Source organism: Alligator sinensis, unplaced genomic scaffold, assembly GCF_000455745.1.
Source record: "Alligator sinensis unplaced genomic scaffold, ASM45574v1 scaffold282_2, whole genome shotgun sequence".
Taxonomy (NCBI): domain Eukaryota; kingdom Metazoa; phylum Chordata; order Crocodylia; family Alligatoridae; genus Alligator; species Alligator sinensis.
In genome coordinates, this window is record NW_005841879.1 from 2,074,306 (window position 1) to 2,096,780 (window position 22,475).

Here is a 22,475-nt window from a genome sequence, read left to right on the forward strand (position 1 = left end):
TGAAATTTTAATACAACATTTGAAGACTTGTTTTAAAAAATGCAAGTGTGTTAAAAAGAATTTGGATTTTGGATGAGTGAAATAAGGCAGAGTTAATCTGAAGTGAAGATTTGATCTGTAAAAGACAAATGGTGACATCTGACCCAATGAAGAACTAAAGAAAAGCCAGGGGAATCTGAGGAATGGATGGATCCTCATCTGGTGTAAACTGTCAAAGCGCCATTGAAAGCATTTGCAGTATAAGACACTGAGATCTGGGGTCTCCATTTGCTGCGGAAAAATTCAGATTTTCTATTTTAAAGGAGAAAAACATGGGAAACCATGGGTTTCCCCTGGCAGACTGGCAGAGGTGTATTTAGAATTTATTTTATTATAATAATTGAGGCACTGGTAGGCTTCCAAATTGCTTTAAAATTTTAAATGTATCACTACATCATTTTGTTCCACTGATATCTATATATACAGTGGCGTCATGGAAAAACACAAATTTGGGGGGTTTTAATCAGTGAATTTCTGATTTTTATCAGAGAATTTGGTATTTTTAAACAGAGAAAACCAGGATCTCTGAATAAGTTACCCCGGCTGAGGCCCTTCCCCACCCAAGAGTTTTTGGTGATAATATCCCAAAGAGAGTGTTCCCACACAATTCTGAACCAGCGTTTTTGGAGCAAAGCTGCCTCCTTCTCTTATTAAACTTAATAATTAATTTAGTCTTTTAATAGCCCTCTTCTGTGCAATTTGCACAAGTGCACAGCAACTCTGGCTTCAAAAGCTTATCAGTATTATACACGATTAAACTACATTCAGCAAGTACATTTTCTGTGGTAGTTACTCTGCTAGCTGCATGTAATTAATCCATTAACATTTTTATAAAGGAACAGTAATTTTATAAATGATTTAACGCAGTGTAAATTAAGTTGTAGCGTTAGACAAATATTCAGGCATGATCAGATGTTGAGGAATGACCTATTCAGTCATATTACGTATTGGATACCTGTCATGCCATCATTGCACCATGTTGCTCTCAGTTTAAGGGCAGGTAGACACATGATAGGATCTGACATGTGAGTCAGTCAGTCACGCCTCCTGTAATGCCACATGTGCATCGCAGGAGGCGCAATTGTAGGATCCAGCTTAAGATCCTAGTACACCTTCTTGCCCGTACCTGGGGAGCCCAGAGTTGCCATCCTGGGCTCCCCTTGATACAGCAAATAGAGGGTTCACAGCCTCACTATGCCCCATATGTAGTCAAGGCTGTAAGTCCCAACAGCTGCAGGACTGCCATCTCCCAGCTGCAGAGACACACAATGCACCCCAGAGCTGGGCGATCATAGCCGTGCCCCACAGCTGCTGGGCGCTGCAAGAGCTGAGAGTCCCTTAGCTTCAGCACTCCCAGCCCCAGCTGGGCATGGTGCCCCCCTGCAGCTGGGAGCCCAATCAGCCGATTGGGCTGCCAGCCACATGGGAAACTCTGCTACACATGCAAACTAAAGCTGGATAGCAACCAGCTATTAAGTGAGTACACATTTTCAAGGTCTAACTTTATAGATGATTGGACCCTTTTATAGTATGAGAGGTACTTTGCACATGTAGATGGTCTCAGTTTAATTGCACAGTTACCCAGTTAATTGCACAAAAGCTGTAATGTATAGAGGGTGCCTAAGAAAGATTCATATTCTTTGCTTCTTTTGTCATGATATTATCAAAGAGTTTAAATTAAAAACAAATAATAGTTAAAATCAAGTTGATCCAGGGTGTCATTTATCCTCCCTCCCTCCCTCTATAGGTATGTATGTGTGCGAGTAAAATTAATAAGGTAGCATTTTATACTCTTCTACTTGCATTCTTTCGCACATTGGATTTAAAATACACTTCAGCAGAGGAAAATTGTATACAAATAAAAACACAAAATTCTCCCTTTACAGGTTCTATGCAGCTGAGATTTCAGTTGGGTTATTCTTTCTCCATATTAGAGGAATTATTTACAGGTGAGTACTGACCAACACAAGTCATTGTTATTATTCAGCTCTTAGGAATATCCCAGATGGACCTTTGTGTTTGGATTTTTATAGTATTTAAAATGGTTTTAGAAGCAAGCAGTCAGTGTTGAATTCACTGTTTTGTCTTTTACAGTGGTGCAACCAAGTAAGACTGCCCGTCTTAGATATCATATGGACGCTGCACTTGACAGTGTTCAACTGGAAATATTTAAGAGTATTCCTGTTGTTCAGCCTCGCATCATATCACATGTCCAAATTAGTGTGCGTGTGCGCGCATGTGCATATTTGTTTTTATGCTGTTGACATTTTCAGATTCCTTATAGTGCTTTTATCCTCCAAATGTACCTTACGTAACCCCGTAAATAATTCAACTGCAACATGTTTCTGTAGATCCAAAAAAGTGAACATAAGAGCCTTGCCAGTTAGGAATTTGGGGAATTAGGAATTCTCTGCCATGTATTTTGGGAATGGGGATTTTACTAGGCAAAAGTAAATTCATAAGGTAACAGAATCAAGATGACCAAAACATTTGAGGGTAGAACTAGATCCTCCAGTCTTTGACTCAGGTGCATCAGACAGTATTTGTCAGATGCCACTGGCTTCAAAAGGAATCCTGACTTATAATAATTTGAGCATTAATTCCATTTTTATCTTGTTGAATGCTGACCTTTAATTAAATATTTACTTGTTACTTACTGCTTTTTACTCATGGAGGGTTGGCTTCTAGGAGCAGCTCTCAGATTTTTTTAATGTTGTAGACCACATCTGAATCATGGCCTGGGGTACTTCCCCTTTAATATGTGATCACATGACATTCCCACGGCAATGCAGAATATACATTCTCTTGTCCAGCTCTAATGGGACTTCTTGGACTTTATGAAAAGATTTAATCTTACTGTCCCATTTTTACACTGCTCCCCTCAATATGCTACCAAATCATCAGATCATTCTTCCTCATCCTTCCCCAGACAAAAATTTGACTGTCTCATTCCAAATTTGATGCATCTCCTTCCACCCCAAGGTCTTCACAAAGTATATGTGGTACAATAATATGCAGCCAATCCTGGGAGGCATCACACCTATGGAGAAAGTGTATGTATTGTTGTAGGACAGAGGCACAAGCCCCTATGTTTGCAGAAGATGCCATGAGATACTTAATATCTCCCTAGAACACGCAGAAGTCATGACTTCTCCCTAACACACATGCATGTACACAAGCACACAATGGCCCAATTTCTCTTAAGATTTAATATTAATGTACTATGACTCTTCATAGAGATCTGAAATTGGATAATGTGATGTTGGATTCAGAAGGACACATTAAGATTGCTGATTTTGGAATGTGCAAAGAAAATATGTCAGATGGAGTAACGACCAGGACATTCTGTGGGACTCCAGACTACATTGCACCAGAGGTAAACGTTTAACATTTTAGGTATCGTACGGCTTCTCAGAAGGAGTTTGTGAATATACTTTTAAAAGTTTCTGCCAATAAACCTCTGACAGTAATAAAGCTGGCTGCTTTTTGCATGGTGCTGTTTTTATTTCTGCAGGTATATAAGAAACCTTTGTGATTTAATAAAATAGCATCTATAAAAATTCATTTAGGGAAAAGCTAGTGCATTAGAAATATGAAATAGGGTTTCTTTTTCAGATTGAAATTCAGATTATTGCTCATTCCAACAAAAGGCTAAAAAAGCAATAATATATCATCTTCAACTGTCAATCCCATGCTGTCAAATTTGTAGCACAGAGCCATCAATATAAAATTCCTTTGCACTTAGTTTTAATTCGTATAATATTGACAGGCGTTAATGAGGCCATCATTGGGAGCAAGCATAGCTTCATTAACACATCAGACCATGAGTTTTTGCAGCTGCTATAAAATATATCCGTAGGCTTTTGCAGCATTTCAGAAACTCACAAGTGTCTTATTTCCAACAGGAGACTAATGAATTCCCAGAGTTGTTGACCAAGTTTTCTGCATAGCTTCTTTACTGTAGTCCAGATAACATCTTATGAATGGTACAGTCTCCATGATGTAGCCTTTTCGGATTTGAGAAAATTTTAACTAGCATGTGGTAAATCGGGACTTTGGTAGACTTGCCATAACAAATCCATAATGCTTCTGTAATTCCCTTGGACTTATCAAGACTACATAAAGAGCAACATCTGACCTACATACTCCATATCATGTTCCAGTTAGATGTTTATAATGAGATGTTACTTCCACCTATATTGTGTCCTAAAATCATAGCTAACTTTTTATTGTTAAAGTTGTTCAAGTACCTCAACACAATTAGTAGAAAATGTACATGCCTTCCAATTAAATTTCATAATATCCAAACATATTCTGACTCCTTAGTTCAAAACAGTTTTTTCCACATCTAGCCTACAACCAACTTCTGAAACTATTAGTAAACCTTTTTCCAAGCTGTGCAAAGGAAGACTAATACTGAGAGGAACAGCTATACCTTAAGGTCCCGTTCTTATTTTGTAAGACTAAATGGCAGTTTTCCAGCCACATAAGTGCCTTTTTGGCTGGGATGCAGTTTGCCACTCTGTTATTTATGTATTGTGGACTCATAAGCAGTGCAACACCTTGCCAGTGTGGCACCAACATAGGTTTGTCAAGAACAAGTCATGAAAAACCAACATAATTTCCTTCCATGCCTGGATGAGACGTCCCGTGGATGGAGAATAAACAATATATGTGATGCATCTTGATTTGACTTAGTCCTTTTTCATTGTCTCACATGTCCTTGTAAGATGGGGAAATTGTTATCTAAAGAAAACTCCTATAAGGTGGGTACACAACTAGCTGGAAAACTATATTCTGAGAAGTTATCACTGCTTCACTCATAGACTGGAAGGCTGCATCAAGTAGACGTCTTCAGGAGTTGGTCCTGGGTCAAGTACTGTTCAGTATGTTCAATGTGGATAATACAATACAAAGTACACTTATTGCATTTCCAAATAAAACCAAGCTCGGAGGGGTTGGTAGCACTGTGCAGGATAGAATTACAATGCAAAATGACCATGGTAAACTGGAGAAATGGCCTGAAATAAAAAAGGTATACTGCAGTAAGGATGAGTACAAAGTTCTACTCTTAGGTGGGGCTTATCGGCTACATACATACAAAGTGAGGAATGGGGGGCTCGGCAGGAGTTCTGCAGAGAACGTATCTGGTGGGGTATAGCAGATCACAACATGAGAGTGGGTCAGTAGTGTTCTCCTAGTAAATAAAGCAAACACTATCCTGGGATGTATGAAAAAGAGGAGAGCCATAGTCAGGCATTTTGGCACCCCCATGCAAGTCATGTGTAGAGCACCTCCCTATAAACAATTTTGTAACGTTACTTCCATTTGATTTGATGCCCCTCCCGGTGCAAGGCCATTGCTATGGTACTGAAGAAGAGTACGGTATGTAAAAACCATGGAACAATCTTTCCACTGTACTCAGCACTAGCAAAGCCTCAGGTGAACGCTATATCCAGTTTTGGGCATCACAGTTCAAGAAAGATATAGACCAGCTGGAAGAAGGCCATCAGAGGTCTAGCAGATAAGATCTGTGAGGAGGGACTGAAAGAATTAAGGTTGTTTCGTACAAAACAACAAAGACGGAGGAGTCTTCAGCTACATATAGAGTTGTTGCAAAGAGGAAGTTTATAAAACTGTTCTCATGTCCCCGAGGAAGAGGGCAAGAAACAATAGACTTAATTGCAGCAAGAGTCATTTGGGTTAGACATTAAGAAAAGTTTTCTATCTGTAAGCTGAGTTAAGCACTGGACTAGATCACCTTCAGAGGATGTTGACTTGTCATCGTAAGAGGATTTTAAGAGGAGGTTAGGTAAATACTTGAAAGTTATTGTTTAGTTAGAGTTGATCTTACCCTGGGGACTATAAGGTCCCTTCTAGCCCTGTTTTCTGTGATTACCACATAAAAAAAAACCTGAGAATAGATTCAAGGGCGATATTTTGGGTGTCTTGTATTTTTTGTTTCAGTAGTTAGCTTAGGTATAGCATTGCATACAAAATGAGTGACTGGTAGTTTAGAAGTGATTTGAATATTTAAGTATTATGATCTGTTGTTTCGTGTGTTAACTATGAAAGAATATTGATTCACATCACATTTAGGCTTCACTTCAACTGTAACAGTGGGACTCCCCTCTTTGGAGCTGTACAAAAGGACCTGCATCCAGATCCAAGAGGCTTCTTTTTATACTGAATAGTAGGTTAGGAAACATTCTAGTTATATATAATAATGCTTAAAGTGAATGTTGTCATCTTTCTGAAAATGGAAGTGAGAAATTCAAAGTGAAACTGAGTTAATAGTTTATACCTGGGTAAAATAAAATGTGAGAGACTAAGAACCCTTGTTTTTTTATAAATAGTTGTTGCTGCCAGGAGGATGTTCGAATACTTAGATCAGCATTTCAGCTTTCCCTTTCAAACAAATGAAGCCAATGTAACAAATACTTCCAGTACTGGAACAAGTGCTCCACCTATGGACCGTAGTCTTATGCCAACTGATATGGGAGAAAGTATGCTCAGTGTACACTTAATGTTGCATTTCTCTCTAATTGGAAAGTTTGTTAAAAGAAAAAGGACTGTTGGTGAAATATTCCATAAAAAATTCACTTTGTTTTCAGCCGGCTGGTTTTCTTTGTGTTCTTAGACGTTATTAGGGCAAACACATACTTATCTAAAATGATACGGTGAACTTCAACTGCTTGCTCGTCCCATGCTTCACTTGCAATATTTGTTCTTAGGCGCTAGTTGGTTGCCTCCCGATGTGGCCTTGAGCTTGCACTGGATTATTAAAAAGAAGTATCAAATACCTCCATATTTTCTGCAGTCAGCACTGTAATGGAGCTCAGCTCGCAGAAATTCAGGAAACTTTGCTCCTTACGTTGGTGAAGTTTTAAACGTGGGAAGGAAACAAATCAACCGAAAAGGGAAACAGTGATTGCAGCTTCAGAGGAAGGGACCAGTCAGCCCACCATGTCATGAGTGGCTTCTGTGAAAAGCTGCTGGAGGAATGAAGTGTAAAGGCAGAGTAAAATTTTTTTTAAAACCCAAACAAAAAGCCCCTCATAAACCTGACCCTGTTCTGGGACCAGAGAATTTATTTTCTCTTTAGGGGAAAGGCAGCAGGAGGATAACTTTTGCCTTATGCATCATTCTTCCCTAGCTACAGTGATAATCAGTTTTTTCCATACAAGGATTTTCCTCTGTCTAGTTAGACCCTTGCTGAACTCTCCTCCCACATCTGGCAATACCGGAAGGGCAGCACGGTTGACCCTCAGCAATACCCATTCCTGACCTCTCTCCTGTGGGGTCACAGGTCTCGAATCTGGGGATCCACGTGCTTCTGTGAAGTAACTGTCTCCTTTTAAGCTTAAAAATCTCTCTGTAAGAAGAGGGAACTTTCCTCATGCATCAAGTACATTGGAACTGAGGCATTTTTAATCATACGTAAATTAAGATCTGTGCAAAGGCTAAAATAATTGTATGCTTGTACCAGTTCTGACAGGCAGAACTAAACTGATTATCCAATGAAGAATTTTCATTCATGTGCTGAAACCAATATTTAGGGATATATTGGTCTAATAACCTTCGAATTGATTAATACTACTGTATCTCCTTGGCTGGTCAAGAGACTGGAGGATATAGATGTTAGCAAGATTAATAAAAAGGGATTCCCATAATTGACAACATGAACTTCTGTTATGGGTATTTATTTCTTTTAAACGTAGAGTTTTAGCAGCAGTCATTTTATGGTACCGATCACTTGCATTGGTCAGAAGCTGCAAGGAAGTGGAGAGCCACAAGAACAGATTTAAGCAAAAAGCTGCAGCTTTATTAAGGGAGCATTTCTCCCCAGCTCTACCTGCCCCGCTTCCCCTCCACTCACATGCCAGGCATTTATATGAGTCCAGTACAGGGAACTACTGGACTCACATCACCTAGCCTGTCATGTATAGTGGGGCCTTCTCACCCCCACCTGGAGTTCAGCTTACTCTTCTCAATCCTCTCACCTTCCTGGGAGGACCATGGATGGTACCAAAGGCGACCTTGGTCTGCGAAGACTTCTAGGACTGTCCTCCCATGGGCACAAGATGCACTAGGAAAAATCCATGTGTCCTTGACAGGGAAGGCTAGTCAACACATATTACTACGACCTCAGTAATCCTGTGCTAGTTGCAGTTTACAGCCTTGGGAAGAACCAGATCTGATTTCCTTTTAAAGCTCTTATCTCTTCCAGGTAAGGGGCTGGCCTTTCATTACATGTGCATGTAGTGAGCAGGACACGAGGCTCTAATCAGTGATCAGACCCTTTAGGGCATTGTCTCAACTCAAGTAACAGTAATAAAGTCTATCCATACAGCAAGCTTTTATAGTATCCCATTACATTCACCAATGAATTTTGGTGTTAATGTATCATATTACAAAAATGGGATAGAGGAAACAGCATGTTATTTCCCTCCACCCGGTGGGCACGTCTACACAAGACAATAACTCCTCAGTAGCCGAAAAATACTGCGCAGTAGCGTGTCACCACAAACAGTGCTAATATGCCACTGCACACTGTTATTAGGCTGCTGTGCAGTAGCGTTCTCTAAAAGACATTTGCTGGCACTACCATGCAGTCACTCCAGTTCCTGTGCATTTATTTAGTAATTGCTAATACAGGTAATAAATAAATCCGCAGCAACGACTGCGCAGTAGCATCTTGTGTAGACGTGCCCAGTGAAGAGAAGTTTCAGATCTGTCCGGACTCTCTCAATCTGCCCTACCTTAGTGAGGAAAGGATTCAGCAGGAGTTAGCAACTGTTGGATTCAACAGGTTAGATCAACAGTAGATCCAGGATTTTGTAAAGCGGGGGAGGGCCAAGAGCAGTGGCCAGCACTGCAGAGGTGACTGCACCCCTGGCTCCGAGCTTCCACCCCCTCTACTTCTTCCCCTCCCCAAACAGGACAGGCAGACCACCCTGTGGGAGCAGCAGCTGGGCACTTTTCTTAAATAACTGAGTCAGGTAAGATTGCCCCCCCACCCTTCCCCCCGACAGACATTTAGGTACCCTCTCCCCTTCTGTGTGTGCTCGGCAGCATGCCCCCTGCCCTGCCGCCACTGCGGCTATTGATACCCCGGGGGCGGGGAGAGTTTTAGAGCTGCTTTTGCCTTGCTCCGCTGGGCTGCACAAGGAGCCAAGCTCAACTGGAAATGGCAGCAGCGGTCAACAGTCCGGTTCCCTCTCCCTGAGCCTGCTGTCAGGCTGGCAGGGAACGCCAGACGGGAAGGAGGAACCTGCCTGCCACTGCTGTTACTGTCCTGAGCTGAGCCCAGGTCCCCATGCAGCCCAGCTGGAGCAGGATCAGCGCATAAGAGGGGAGGAGAGGGAACCTGTTTCTGAGCAAGAAAGGGAAGGGAGGGGGACACAGACCTGCTTCAGGGACCTAAGACAAGATCCTGGCTGCTGCTCCTGTGGTGCGGTCTGAAAGGGATGTGTGGGGTAACCATACTATTGCACCCTCTTTGGGTCCACCCCTAGGTTAGGTTAAGTGTCTGAGCATAGTATCCCAACTTACCTAATTTCTGCCCTGGCCATTATAATGAATTATCATTTTCTGCCTTAGGTGCTTCATTCCTTAGGAGGGAGGTAATGCCTCCCTTATTAACAGTGGTAGTTGTTTTCAAAAAATGAATTGAAAATCTGTTTCACTTCTTGGAAGTCTAAGTAGCTCGACATCTGTATTATGACAATGAAGCCAATAGACTTGCATCATTCCCCCAATATCTTACACAGCCAGAAAATAATAATTCAGTCCCCTCAATTTCTGCTTTGTTTTAGGTTCAGAGTCTTTTTCCCATGACATTTCCCAATGCATATTTTTAATAGCTTCCACGTGTTGTGTGTGAACGCTTCTTGTTGTATGTGTGATAAGCAGGTCAGCAAATTAATACTGCAGGTTGTTCTGCATTTTGGTTGTGCCGTATCTCTAAACCCATATTAGAACTAAGCAGGCAGTTCAAATGGGGTGTAGGTAATTAGGACTTGTAGTTCATTACAAAGCCCACAACAGTCTTTTCAAGGTTCCAGATCAATGCAATAAATGCAATAAGTCAGCCTACTCTGTGCTGTTATAGCATTCCCCAAAGCAATGAATTATTCTCAGCCCTTTTGATTTCCATGTGCAAACATATATGTTCTTAAATAATTCATGGCAGTTCTAGTCAGTAATAAATACTTTATCATTTAACGTAAGCATTACATAAATAAGTGAGCTTTTCCGTTAAGAGTGCAGCTGTTTTTCCCCACAAGAGAACAGTTGAGACTCCACATCCCATGGTTCAATGGCGAAAGTTTAATAAACGCTTTGAGGACAATTTTCTACAGTAGCCAGGTCATTACCAGTGGGACTTGCTATCCTCACATGCTTTGGAAAATTCCACTTTTTGATCAGACATCCTATTGAGCCTCTCAGCTTCCAGCTGTGAGACCATATGGCCAATTTGACCACTCACCGGCTCAGGCCTACTGGCATATATAGCATGTGATAGTATTTCTCTTCCATCCACATGGTCATTACAAACAGGAACACTCTTGGGTGTCCAAGAGTATGTTAGGTTAATGAGGAAGTATCTTTCACATTGATTGTGTCTAACTGATTTTGAGATTCTCGTCTTTTAAAACTAGTTTTATTTACGGAAGGTTATATTTGATCATTGAGGACACTACTTAAAGTTAACACTCCACTTCTGGCATATCTATTGTCCAGCTAAGCTATCAGCCTCAGAAAATAAATGTTCCATGATAAAATAAATGTTTCCACACTATGGACTCATGGACAATAGTAAAAGCTTTCCTTGGTCTTCTCCCCCATGGTAAGGTCACAGAGAAAAAGAAGTTGGTTCTGATCTCCTTGGTCTGATTTTTGTGACCCCCCTAGTTGAGAATTCATGGGACTGACTATTTAGGAGGACTTTCCTGTTTCTCTGTGGCATGTCTAGTATTTTTCCTATTCTCTAACTGCAGTATATAAAACGTCTCTACAACAGGCTACTTACAGGGAAGTACACTAATTGTACAAAAAGTTCTGCCCTTGCATTTTAATGACCTTTCTCAAAAATAGTGCCATTACTCTGTGAATGAAAACACATTTTATATAGAGGAGACACTTTTTTCAGAACAATGAAGTGTTTTTTAACATGTTTTATGTATAAAGGCCAGTCTTCTTTTTCTGGCTGAAATTTCGAAAGCATTTGGCCTTTGAAGTAGCAACATTGATTTTAAATGGACCCCCTGAGAACTTCCTGGTAGATGGAGAAAATGGTAAGACTAATAAAGTATGCCAACCACTATACTAAAAAATAGAGATACACCCAAGTATATATTGTAAGGCTTTTGTGATGGCTATGAAACAGCTGTAAAATTAAGACCATATTTCTGTCTCTCATTACACTTAAGAGTCTGGAATCACTTTAGAAGTAATAATTCATTTTATCTAGCTCTTGAGAAGAAGGTAGGTAAATAATTATATTCTGGTAAGCAGATGAGCTGAGGAACAATCCATAGCAGTTTACACAAAATAAAAGAGTAGAGCTCCTGGTCTCTTGTTCTGGACATCTTCTGAACTTAAACTCTATATTTCTCCCCCACAACTTCAAAGGAATTTCTTAAAATGGTTTTCCTATAATTTTCAGGTCAATCAGAGTTTGGTATTAATAGCAGCTACCAATAAGTAAAAATTATGCTTTATTTAAAAATCTTCTGATCTTAAACTCTATATTTCTCCCCCACAACTTTAAAGGAATTTCTTAAAATGGTTTTCCTATATTTTCAGGTCAATCAGAGTTTGGTATTAATAGCAGCTACCAATAAGTAAAAATTATGCTTTATTTAAAAAAAATGTAATACAGTGGTTAAGATACAAGCATGGTAACATAGATAGTTTTAGCTACCCAATTCAGCTACAGTCTCATGAGTAAACCATTCTAAAGGGTGATTGACTTCAAATTTCTTTGCTAAGGAAGGCTCCAGTAACTTCTGAATTGTCTCCTATTATTACCCTGGTGAAGACAGTAATTTTCAAAGGGGTCCTGTGGTCTTTGTGTACTAGCTAAGCAGTAGGGGTGTGCGAAACGGGCCATATTCATTTCGGATTTGGCCGGAATTGGGGACAGCGATTTGATTTGTTGATTTGGATCGCTGTCCCCAATTCGATTCAGCTTAATCCAAATCTGAAGATTCGGACACACACAGTTTTTAAAGTTTTTTCTACATTCCTCAAGGTGCCAGGCGCAGCTTGCGAATGTTGCAGTGCTGGGGCAGATGGAGTGTCCACAGGAGCACGGGGGCCCCCCGCATGCTCAGCAGCAGGCAGCAGATCCAGAAGTGGACTGGAACTACTTCTAGTCCACTTCCGGGTCCGCTGCCGAGTGCATGGGGGTCCCCTGTGGACCTCCAGGTTGGCAGTCAGCCATGGGGGGGACTTTGGGTGCCTCCTCAGACCCAGAAGGGGCCAGGTTGTTGAGATGGATGGGCATGGGGGGGCCCACGTGCACTCCCTGGTGGATCCAGAAGTGGACCGGATGTGCTTGTGGTCCGCTTACGGGTCTGCTACTAAGTGTGCTGGGGATCCCCCCGCACTTCTGTGGGACTCTCCATCTGCCCCAGCATCGCAGCATTCATGAGCCGCCTGCTACTTAGAGGTATGTAGAAAAAACATTTAAAGCTGTCTACATCTGAACCGCCGAATCTCTCTGAATCGATTTGGAGAGTTCCAATTTGATTCAGAGAGATTAAAGCATCTCTTGATTTGATTTGAATTCGGAGATTTGGCCACCCAATTGAATCGGCGACCGAAGCTTCGCTCAGCCCTACTAAGCAGCCCTGTTTTGAACTAAATGGCTACTTTGGAGACTACAAGACTTGTTGGTTGTGCTCCTCTTCCAGACTAATGAAGAGCAAGCGAGGGTGTGTGATCTGTACTCATCTTAGCAAACATGTTGCACAAAGAAAAACAGGCAGTTCCAGGAAAAGGCAAATACATTAAAGAATGCTTGATCATGTAATGATCTCTTTCCTTTCTTTGATTATCCTACTGACACACGGGAATTATGGCTTAAGGGTCAGTCAATCTTTCCCCTAACCTGAGAGGAGGTAACTGGAAAGTGCTGCGTTCTGAAATACCCAAGAACGTTTCAAGAACGATTTGATGAAACATTGAAGAATTCAAACTATGACTGTCTAAATTGTGTAACTTTGGAAACAGTTGAGTATTTCAAGGTCTTATTCATACTTTTGAATCTGAGTTTTTGTAGAATAAAACTAAATTATAAGAAGTATGAAGATTATGGAGTCTTTCTGAAGGAAGGGAGAGTGAGGACTTACTGTTTTGACACTAGCAGCTTAGTGAAATCCTGTTGGTCTCCTGCCTGGCATTACTCTTACTGCTTCATTATTTTAAGTATTTACAAAACCACGTAACTTCTACTGAAGCTAATAAGAGTTAGGCTGCTAACCTGTTTTATCTGAGGAAGGGCACTTGATGGCCAAAAGCTTCTCCACCAGTGCTCCCAACTATACAGTTGATCCAATTAAATAGATGACTAAAAATCCTTGCTCCTAACCTGCTTTAGGCACTTCTGTAAATACTACTAGGATCCATGTGTATGTTTAATTGCTTAAACACTTCAGTGAATCCAGCTCTAAAATTATTAACATGAGAACCCATTCATAGTAAATCCTATTGATGTCTGACCCTGAGTAAGGTTACAGGATTGAGTGCTCTATGCCCTGAAATAAAATGCATCTATTTGAGATATCATTAGACCTTATTTAACATAGGCATTTTTATTTTCATCATTACACAGATTATTGCATATCAACCCTATGGAAAATCAGTGGACTGGTGGGCTTATGGTGTGCTGTTGTACGAGATGCTAGCTGGCCAGGTAAGAGTCATGATCTCCAGTATTCACTGCAATTTTGTCCCACTCATGTCTGTTCAGAAGACTGCTGCAAAAATGACTCTCCTAGCCCAGATTTTGACCCCATCATCCGTATCTTTTCACCTCTTCCCTGGCTCCTGTCTGTTGCAGCATGGAATATACCCGTTGTCATTTTCAAGGCCTGTCATGACCTATACAAACCCCATTCATTGATTTTTCATTCAGTTTTGAGAGGTCACTTCTGCCTCTGTCTTATCCACGGTGTCACCCTCCTTCACTCTCTTGTTCAAGTTTCAGACAATTTCATCTTTTCTATCAATATGCCCCTCACACTTGGAGGCGCTCCCCAGAAGCCCTCCTTTTCTCTGATGCCTACCCAAAGCCTGACAGTAATGGTCAGACTCCATGTATTGTACGGCCATTCCTAACATAACATTACCTTCATGTATTTCTGAGTCTGTCCATATCCATCTGTAGCTGGAGCATCAAAGATCTGGCCATGGAGCCGCATCATCCAGCCCCCTAATATTGGCCCTGAGTTTTGAGCTGACCCACACGCCATGCTGGAACGGCCTCACGTGCAGGGCCAAGACATGTGCGCACACAGCGCCTCCTCCACGAAACGCATTGCATGTGGCATCTGTCCTGGACTGCCTGGAGCAAGCACCGCCTGCAGCTCACATCCCAGACTGGACAGAGCTGGCACCACAAGTGCTGGATCTGGCATGTGGGGCCCACGGGACCAGCTCCCTGCCATTCATCTGGACTGTGAACCAATCCTGCACCATGCGTCTGGATGAGTTTGACACCCCTAATCTGTAGTGTCCGGCCTTCTCTTTAGATTGCAGTGTCTTTGGAGCAAGGACAATCTTCTTTATCTAAGTTTGCAGGCAGCTAGCACAATGAGGTCCTAGGAAGCTACATACAATGAATACTAAAATCTTCAAAATCTAATGAGAGAAACTTACTGCAGAGCCAAGATTAAGATAACAAGCCAACTTTAAAAGGAACTCTTTTGATCTAGGGACTCTCTTGATCTAGGGAAGAGCTTTGCAAGTAACTTCCATAAATGTTTTAGCTAGAGTTATCTACAGAATTCCCTGAACTTAAATTGGGTATTTTAATAAGACTTAAGTAATTCCTTCCCATGCTAAATTCATTACATTTTGTTTGACTTTTGAAGTGTAACAACTATGCTTTGTGTACTGGGCACTGGTTTTCATTCCTTCAAATTCTTACAAAGACCACCTGCCTGTCGCTCATAATCTGTAATTACTTGCAAATTGTTCTCTTGTTCAAGATCTATGTATTTTATGAAGAAAAAAGTGTGAATCTTAAGATTTCATGGTAATACTCTATATAAGGGTTCCTATTGACACTTAGGCTTGTATATAAACACCTGTATAGAAAGATCTGTGATTCAGCTGTGTCAGATAATATTAAGGGATCCAAGTTTGTTGTTTCCTTATTCTTAAGAACGTCTGATATTCTCATATCTTTACTAGAATTTATTTCGTTTGGAGTATTTTCCTATTAGCATTTCTTACACTTGCAGTAAATACTAAATAACATGTTTTTCTATGGTGTCCAAAGGACATTAATTTAGCTGGTGAATGCACTCATATTACTTATTATTGCGATATGAATGTGTCATAGAAATGTGTAAAGTTATAAAACTGAAAAAGCCCCAAAACTGCACCTGAAGATTTATAGCCACTTCACCTGTTTGCTGCTCTTCCTCTGAATATGATGTAGCTGATTTGTTCTTGTTTGAAGGGCTCATCCAGGATGACAGTCACCTACATGCAGAGGAGAGAGTTTCTCTGAGGCCTGTGCAACGCTTGAGGCCTCCTGCAGCCGATAGGGACTGATTCTCAAAGGCATTTAGGTCCCTAACTCCTATTGCAATGGTTTTTATCCTTGCAGTATGTTAAAAGCACTGTAACATGATGTGCACCCCTTAGAAACAGCATTTTCTTGTTATAAACCAAATGGGAGCATCATTAAAATTGATCTAAGAAAACAGCATTATTCCTTCTGCAAAGTAATTAGAAGTTATGGCACAAAATTTTCACTATGTAGAGCATTTTTGTTTGATTAGAGTAAGATAACTTTAAAAGTTGTAATCAATTGTAACTGATAAAAAAAAAAATCCTTGGGTCAGAACAAACTTTAATTTAACTTTAATTTATTAGATCAGTTAAATTGAAAAGCAATGTTAACATTTTCTTTCTCCTTTTTTTCTTGAACAGCCTCCATTTGATGGGGAAGATGAAGATGAGCTCTTCCAGTCCATAATGGAGCATAATGTTTCCTATCCAAAAGCACTGTCCAAAGAAGCTGTTTCTATTTGCAAAGGGGTAAGCAAGTTGCTGCTATATTGCAGGGTCTGTTTTAAACAGGGTGTGTCAAATAACCGAAGTTTGCACAAAGACTGGACTTGGTTTTATCGTCTGTTTTTTTAAATATTCCATTGACTTCTATTCAAGCAGAAATATATAACTAGTAAATGCCAAAGTTCAAAGGTTCACTTGAACCCAGGTTCCTATCAGTATAGTTTAATTTACGTGTATTATACTTAATTTAATATTAGGAGATTTTAAAAGTTCCTTTTGAAAGTCTGTTTCCCTTTAGGAGCTTGCTAATTAGAGAGTACATTTCCATTTCAAAGTGTACAGTACTGCTGCTTTTTCTGCAGATGTGTTTCCTCTGTGCAGTTAGAATTAATATTGATCAAGATGGCATCAGGAATGCAAGAGGAGCAGCACAGATTAGTTACTGTCAGCAGCCTGCCAAAAAATTGCAGAATCTGTAACGAGGCGTCTTGAACATGCCCAGAAAATTAAAAGGGAGATTGCATTTTATATGGCTTCAAGTTTAACTGATTGTTGAGGCAGAGTTGAACCTGTTCTGGAGGTACACAAGACTAAGTTGAAATGATAAGGGGGGAATTCAGACATGAGAAATGCAGATGTCAATCCCCCGCTTACACCATGTGTGCAGTTGGCCCTGTAATGGTAACCTTTGTGTAATGAGAAAGAAGAAAGAGCTTAAAGTGCAGCCTTTCATTTCAGTGCCTACATGTAGTTGCCAGCTTTCAAATAAAAACAAATTAACATTTTAAAAACAAGTTACAGCTTTTCAGGAGGATTTTAGTGCCAAATTTCATCTCAAGGTAAGGAGCAGTAACAATGCAACCTGTGGATAGTCTGTTACTCTTTCAACCCAAAAGTCACTTGAATCCTTTGGTGTTTGATGGCTTTATAGTTGATGACTAAACATCCTGCAAAACGGCTTGGCTGTGGGCCCGAAGGGGAGCGGGACATCAGGGAGCACGCCTTCTTCAGGAGAATCGACTGGGAGAAACTGGAGAACAGAGAGATTCAGCCTCCGTTCAAGCCTAAAGTGGTGAGTGAGATGCCAGATCTCTCCTTTAGAAAATTCGCTATCTCTAGTCAAACCTTTTCAAGGCAGGAAGAAAATATAATTTCATGGCATTGTGAGACTTCCATATCCCCGCAGGTGTGACATTTCTGAAGTCAATAACTGTGATTAGGACAGACTGCCATACAAGGCTATTACTCTGAACCGGTGTCATTCACGATCACAAAAAGAAAATACAAAAACGTGGCGAGTTCCAGATGGGAGGTTCCTGAGAGTGTGGCTGCACATATATTTGGAGCCGTTTCAAAAGGGAAACGCATCCGAACCATTCAGAAACCTCAGCCTCCCTAAATACTCTCAATTCTTCCCATCTTGATTGAACAAAGCACAAACCTTTTGACTTAGAAGAAGCTTGGAGCATGCCTGTATTCTCCTAGGTTTTCAGGAAGAGGCTAGATTGGTAAAGGGAAATGAGTAGTTTATTGGGGTTCTGCTTGTTATTTTTGCCATGTATAGAGGGGAAGAGTGTTTATCAGCTGTCTGGTTTATGTGCGAGGCCACTTATTATTTAATGTATATGTTTTCAAAGCACTGACTAGGAACAGTTGTAGAAATCCACATTAATCAGTGATACCCTTGGACAGTGCAGGTACATATAGGAATAAGAATGAATGTTCATTAACATGCTCAAAATTTTATTTAGCTTGTAACATGCCTTATTGGCATATAAATGCTTGTTCTTGATGATAAGAAGAAAATTGATTAGATCCAAAGGAGGAGGCTGCTGAGGCTGCCAGGGATAAAGTGTTACATCCTAGCATAGTGTCTCTGCTCAATAGCCATTTTATTATGCTGCTAAATAAAAATGAAATGCTAGCATTCTGTTTGTGTGATCATCCATCTATTCAAGTAGATGGCAAATAACAGTGTGGTATAAATTTTACATCAATATGAATCTGGAACAGCCAAGTTATGAATAGTAAAACTTGAGTTATTCAGGCATCATCAAGTTTTATTTCCGACGCTACACTAGTATTTATTGGTGTATACTCTATGCCTGTTACAGAAAAGCAATTGCAGAAATGTTTTAGAATCAAAGAACCATAGAAAATGAGGGTTGAAGGGAGCTCAGGAGGTCGCATCTGGTCCAATGCCCTGCTCCAAGCAGGACCAACCCCAGCTACATCATCCCAGCCAAAGCTTTATCTAGCTGGGTCTTAAAAACCTCCAAGGATGGAGCTGCAACCACCTCTCTGGGTAGCCTGTTCCAGTGCTTTACTACCCTCCTCGTGAGAGAGTTTCTCCTAATATCCAACCTAAACTTCCCTTACTATAGTTTGAGCCCATTGCTCCTTGTCCTGTCATCTGCCACCATTGAGAACATTTTAGCTCCATCCTTTGGAAAGAACAACTGAACAGTCTAGCTCCAAACTTTGGGAAGTTTGTTTTTAATTGTGAAGTGTACAGGTTTCAATGGGGGAGAAAAAAAAAATCACAATGAATTAGTTCAAATGAAAATGTGTCTGCAGAGGACCAAAATCATGTTGTTTTTATTCCTACCCAAATATCAGATTTGACAATCAAGGTATCACTTTGTGGCTAGAAGAAAATCCTGTGCAGCTCCAACCTTTCCAGTGCTGTACCGTGCATCTGACTTTTCAGTAGTACAATATGTACTCCACCGAGTGTGGAAGTTCACGGTTTATAGAGGTTACTGAGACTCGTGCATGCAACAAGAGTATCTGTACTGACTCCGAATAGTGCCTACCATCTGTTTTTTAATCTATCTTAGCCAAGTGATGCTCTAGCATGACAAATATTTGGTGGCGATGGCAAGCTATTCCTCGCGCTGCTGAGGAAGGGCAGAGCCCCCGTCATTCCTCCCAAAAAACTGAAAACCACCAAAGCAACCTCATAAAATTGGCTCACAGTCCAGGGGCAACAACATTAAGCCTGCCATCAATGAAAGACATCATCTAACACATCTATGAAAGCAGAACTGCACAAAAGTGCAAAACCTGCACACTAAGCAGAGTCCCTACTGCGGCAGTGAGAAGTCAGGTGCGGATATAAAGTGAAATGCGTACGTGAAGTGGTGAGGAAGTAAGCGGAGAAATGCACATGGTGCTGGGAGCCTCCGTCTGCTGTGCTCCAGCCCGGCAGCCGGCTGGGAGTTGCACTCTCACAATTCCTTCACAGACGCTTCTCACCATGCTGTCGTGTGTCACAATTAGAGCAGATAAATCAAATCCCTGTTATCCTCTCTGATCCCCAGTGCTCAGCAATCGCTCCAGGGTTCAAGAGAGTAACCTTGGAGGGTCTGGCCCCATATTCGCCAGCTGAAATTGTATTAAAGAGTAAATAGAAAACTTCAAATACAATTGATTCCAGTAACTTTTAATGGCAGAAAGCTGTATTACAGCTCCTACTTATAATACTTCCTGGCTACTTGACCAGTGAATGTCTGAATTCCTCCAAACTTCTTTGATCCCCAAAATTAAGCTAGAAAACTCCTATAGGATAGCTTTTCTTGCAAGATTTGAGATAATTCCTGGTGCAGATTGGCTCTGAGTTGCTAAAGTAACTGCGGCTAGCACTGCATTTTATTACTTTGGTACTGACCAGTGGTGACGGGTGCATGAACAGAGGCGAGAGACCAGTTGCCATTGGGGGCAGGACTTAAAAATGATTCCTGTTGTGGCCACAGTGATTTACACATCTTCATTTATAAGTATTTTAGAGAGTAAGAGACATTTCTTAGCGTTTCAGCTTTTAGATCGGAAATTTGGAGTGGTCCCGAGGATTCAACTAAAGGGAGAGAGGTAGGCCTTTAGGTAAAGCCTTCTGACTGCTGCACCTCTGGCTGAGATCTTCAGGGTAGGCTCTGAAGAGATCCTACATCCTTGAAGGCTTGCGGGGGTGGGCAGAAGCTGAGCATCCTGTCTAGATAGCAGGTCTCTGTCTAGTGCCCCTTTGAGACGGGGGACTCTGCAGTCCAAATGCCTGAGACCCGAGTAATCCATCTCTCCCAAGCACTGCCCCCAGTAACTTTTGCATATCCCACTAGAACTGCGGACCGCGGGGTAACCGTCTCACTTTTTGCAGTGTTTGTGGCACTTCAAGTAACAAAGAGTTGGCACAGGATTCACCAAATCAGTTGTGTTTTATTGGACCCAGGCAAGAGCTACAAAGTGGTCTAGAAAATAAAAGTGTTCGCCCACATTCCTGGCTCAGCCTCCTTACCCCTTGTACGAGTCCTTTGGGTGTTAGCCAACATCATTGCAGGATTCATCTTCTCTTCCTCCCGCCTAGCCTCGTCTTCTAGTTCTAGTCTCCACTTCCCTTTCTGGAGATTCAGTCCCCCTGAATGGCTTTTAGTCTCACCAGGAAATGTATTGCTTAGTTACAGCCTACTGGGAAGACCAGTCAGGTTAATGAATGGCCTTGCTCCTGGCAGCTCCAGGTGGCTCCACAGCAGCAGCTGTGCTACCAGAGCACAAATGCCACCCGGGGAGCGTACCAGCTGCTGAAGGGACCAGAGAAGGCAGCAGAAGGCATGGGGATGTCTACACTGTCTCTCTGCCAGCCTTTATCCATGCAGCAGAGGGGTGTAGTGTCAGCGTAGGGAGAGCTCAGCTGCGATAGAGGAGCTTTGGGGCTGGATTCAGCTGAGTTCTTCTGGAAGAGCTTTGTAGACAGACACAGACAAACCAATCCAACTTCTCCTGAGAAAGTCAGAACAGCACAGGGGAAGAAATGCCATTGCTCATTTATATTTACTTACTAGTCTATTCTAAGTCAATGTATGCTTGTGGAAGATGCCAGATAGCCTCAGAGACCGAATTCCTCATCTATCCACGGAGTACGTACAGCATGGGCTAGCTTGCACTCACTGCCTCGTGCATAACTTGAATGACACGGGAGTTCAAACTCCACAGATCCAGGACTATTCAAGCAACACCATGCGAGTCTTGAAATCCAAGCCAAGGGCATGGGGATAAATTAGAGACAGTTCTAGGACCCCAAATGAAGATGCAGAACTTTACATAGTTATCAGTGGCAGTTAAGAGCTATTCAGAAAAGGACCTGAACCCAGGAGCCTGGAACCAAACCCTTTTTTTTCAGGAAGTAAGTTTCCAACTACTAGGAGGGTCTCTTGGTAAGTTTTAGACAACATGTGCCATGAAACAGAAAACGAGAGGAAATAAAGCTGATATCTAATGACAAGCTAATGATGCAAATAATGTTGCTGTCTGAACACTCTAAGCAGTAATAAATGCAATCAGGCTTGTCATGGAACGTCTGGATGAAAAATTCAGAATTGCTGATAAGACTTAAGTCATGCAAGAAAGGCATGTCTAGACAAGGAACTTTTTATTTTTTAATTTCTCTTTACCTCCACAATCGTGAGCAACCAAGAGAACCCTAGACAGGCAACTTGCTGCCAGCAGCATTTAACACCATGTAAAAATTAAATCCTTTCTGAAAAGGAATTGATGACAGAATTAAAAAAAGTTTGTGGCCCATCCCTTCCAAGCACTCTGTATGTTGCTCTCACCAGTGAACCTGAGTGGCCATAAGCAAGCTGTGTATGCAGGACTTAATGAAGTTGCTGTTCATGGCTAATATGTAGAAGCTTTAGTATTCCAGAATGCAGGTTGGAAAAGCTCCTTTAGAGACACATTTGCTAAGATGCCAAAGCCATACATACAAAATGTGCAACGGGCAGGTAATGCTCAGGCAGAAGAAGATGCTGCCTTTCATTAAATACAGTTAGCTCCGGGTCAACTATTAGCAATTTGTCGAGGAACATAAATATCCCCCATTCCATCCCTGTATACGACATTGCCTTAAAACCACTAAGCAGCAAAGCACAAACCAAGTGTAGGCCCTTAATTACGTTCTTTTGCAATGTTACTGGTATTTGACAAAAACACGAGTAGCTTGGGGGCTTTGTCACCATCCGACGTGTGTTCAGAATATCTTTATTCAGCCTGTCCAGTGGTAATGAAGCAGGTACAGGGCAGATGGAGGAGTTGAGATTTCTGCCCGTTATCAGAACTACGTGGTAATAAGATTCAGGAGCCAAGCAGTTAGACTTCCACTGGCGAAAATTTGTTGTAATGGCTCG

The 22,475-nt window shown here is 41.4% G+C and overlaps 1 protein-coding gene across 2 annotated transcripts in view; it reads left to right on the forward strand.

Annotated features, from left to right (window-relative positions):
- Positions 1-22,475, forward strand: part of PRKCA (protein kinase C alpha) — a 302,661-nt gene that overhangs the window by 273,053 nt on the left and 7,133 nt on the right. For both annotated transcript variants that reach the window (XM_025196266.1, XM_025196267.1), the window contains 5 exons: positions 1,926-1,988; positions 3,277-3,415; positions 13,883-13,963; positions 16,213-16,320; positions 17,228-17,368. In XM_025196266.1, coding sequence (XP_025052051.1) covers positions 1,926-1,988; positions 3,277-3,415; positions 13,883-13,963; positions 16,213-16,320; positions 17,228-17,368 — 532 coding nt within the window. The remainder of the gene's footprint in view (positions 1-1,925; positions 1,989-3,276; positions 3,416-13,882; positions 13,964-16,212; positions 16,321-17,227; positions 17,369-22,475) is intronic.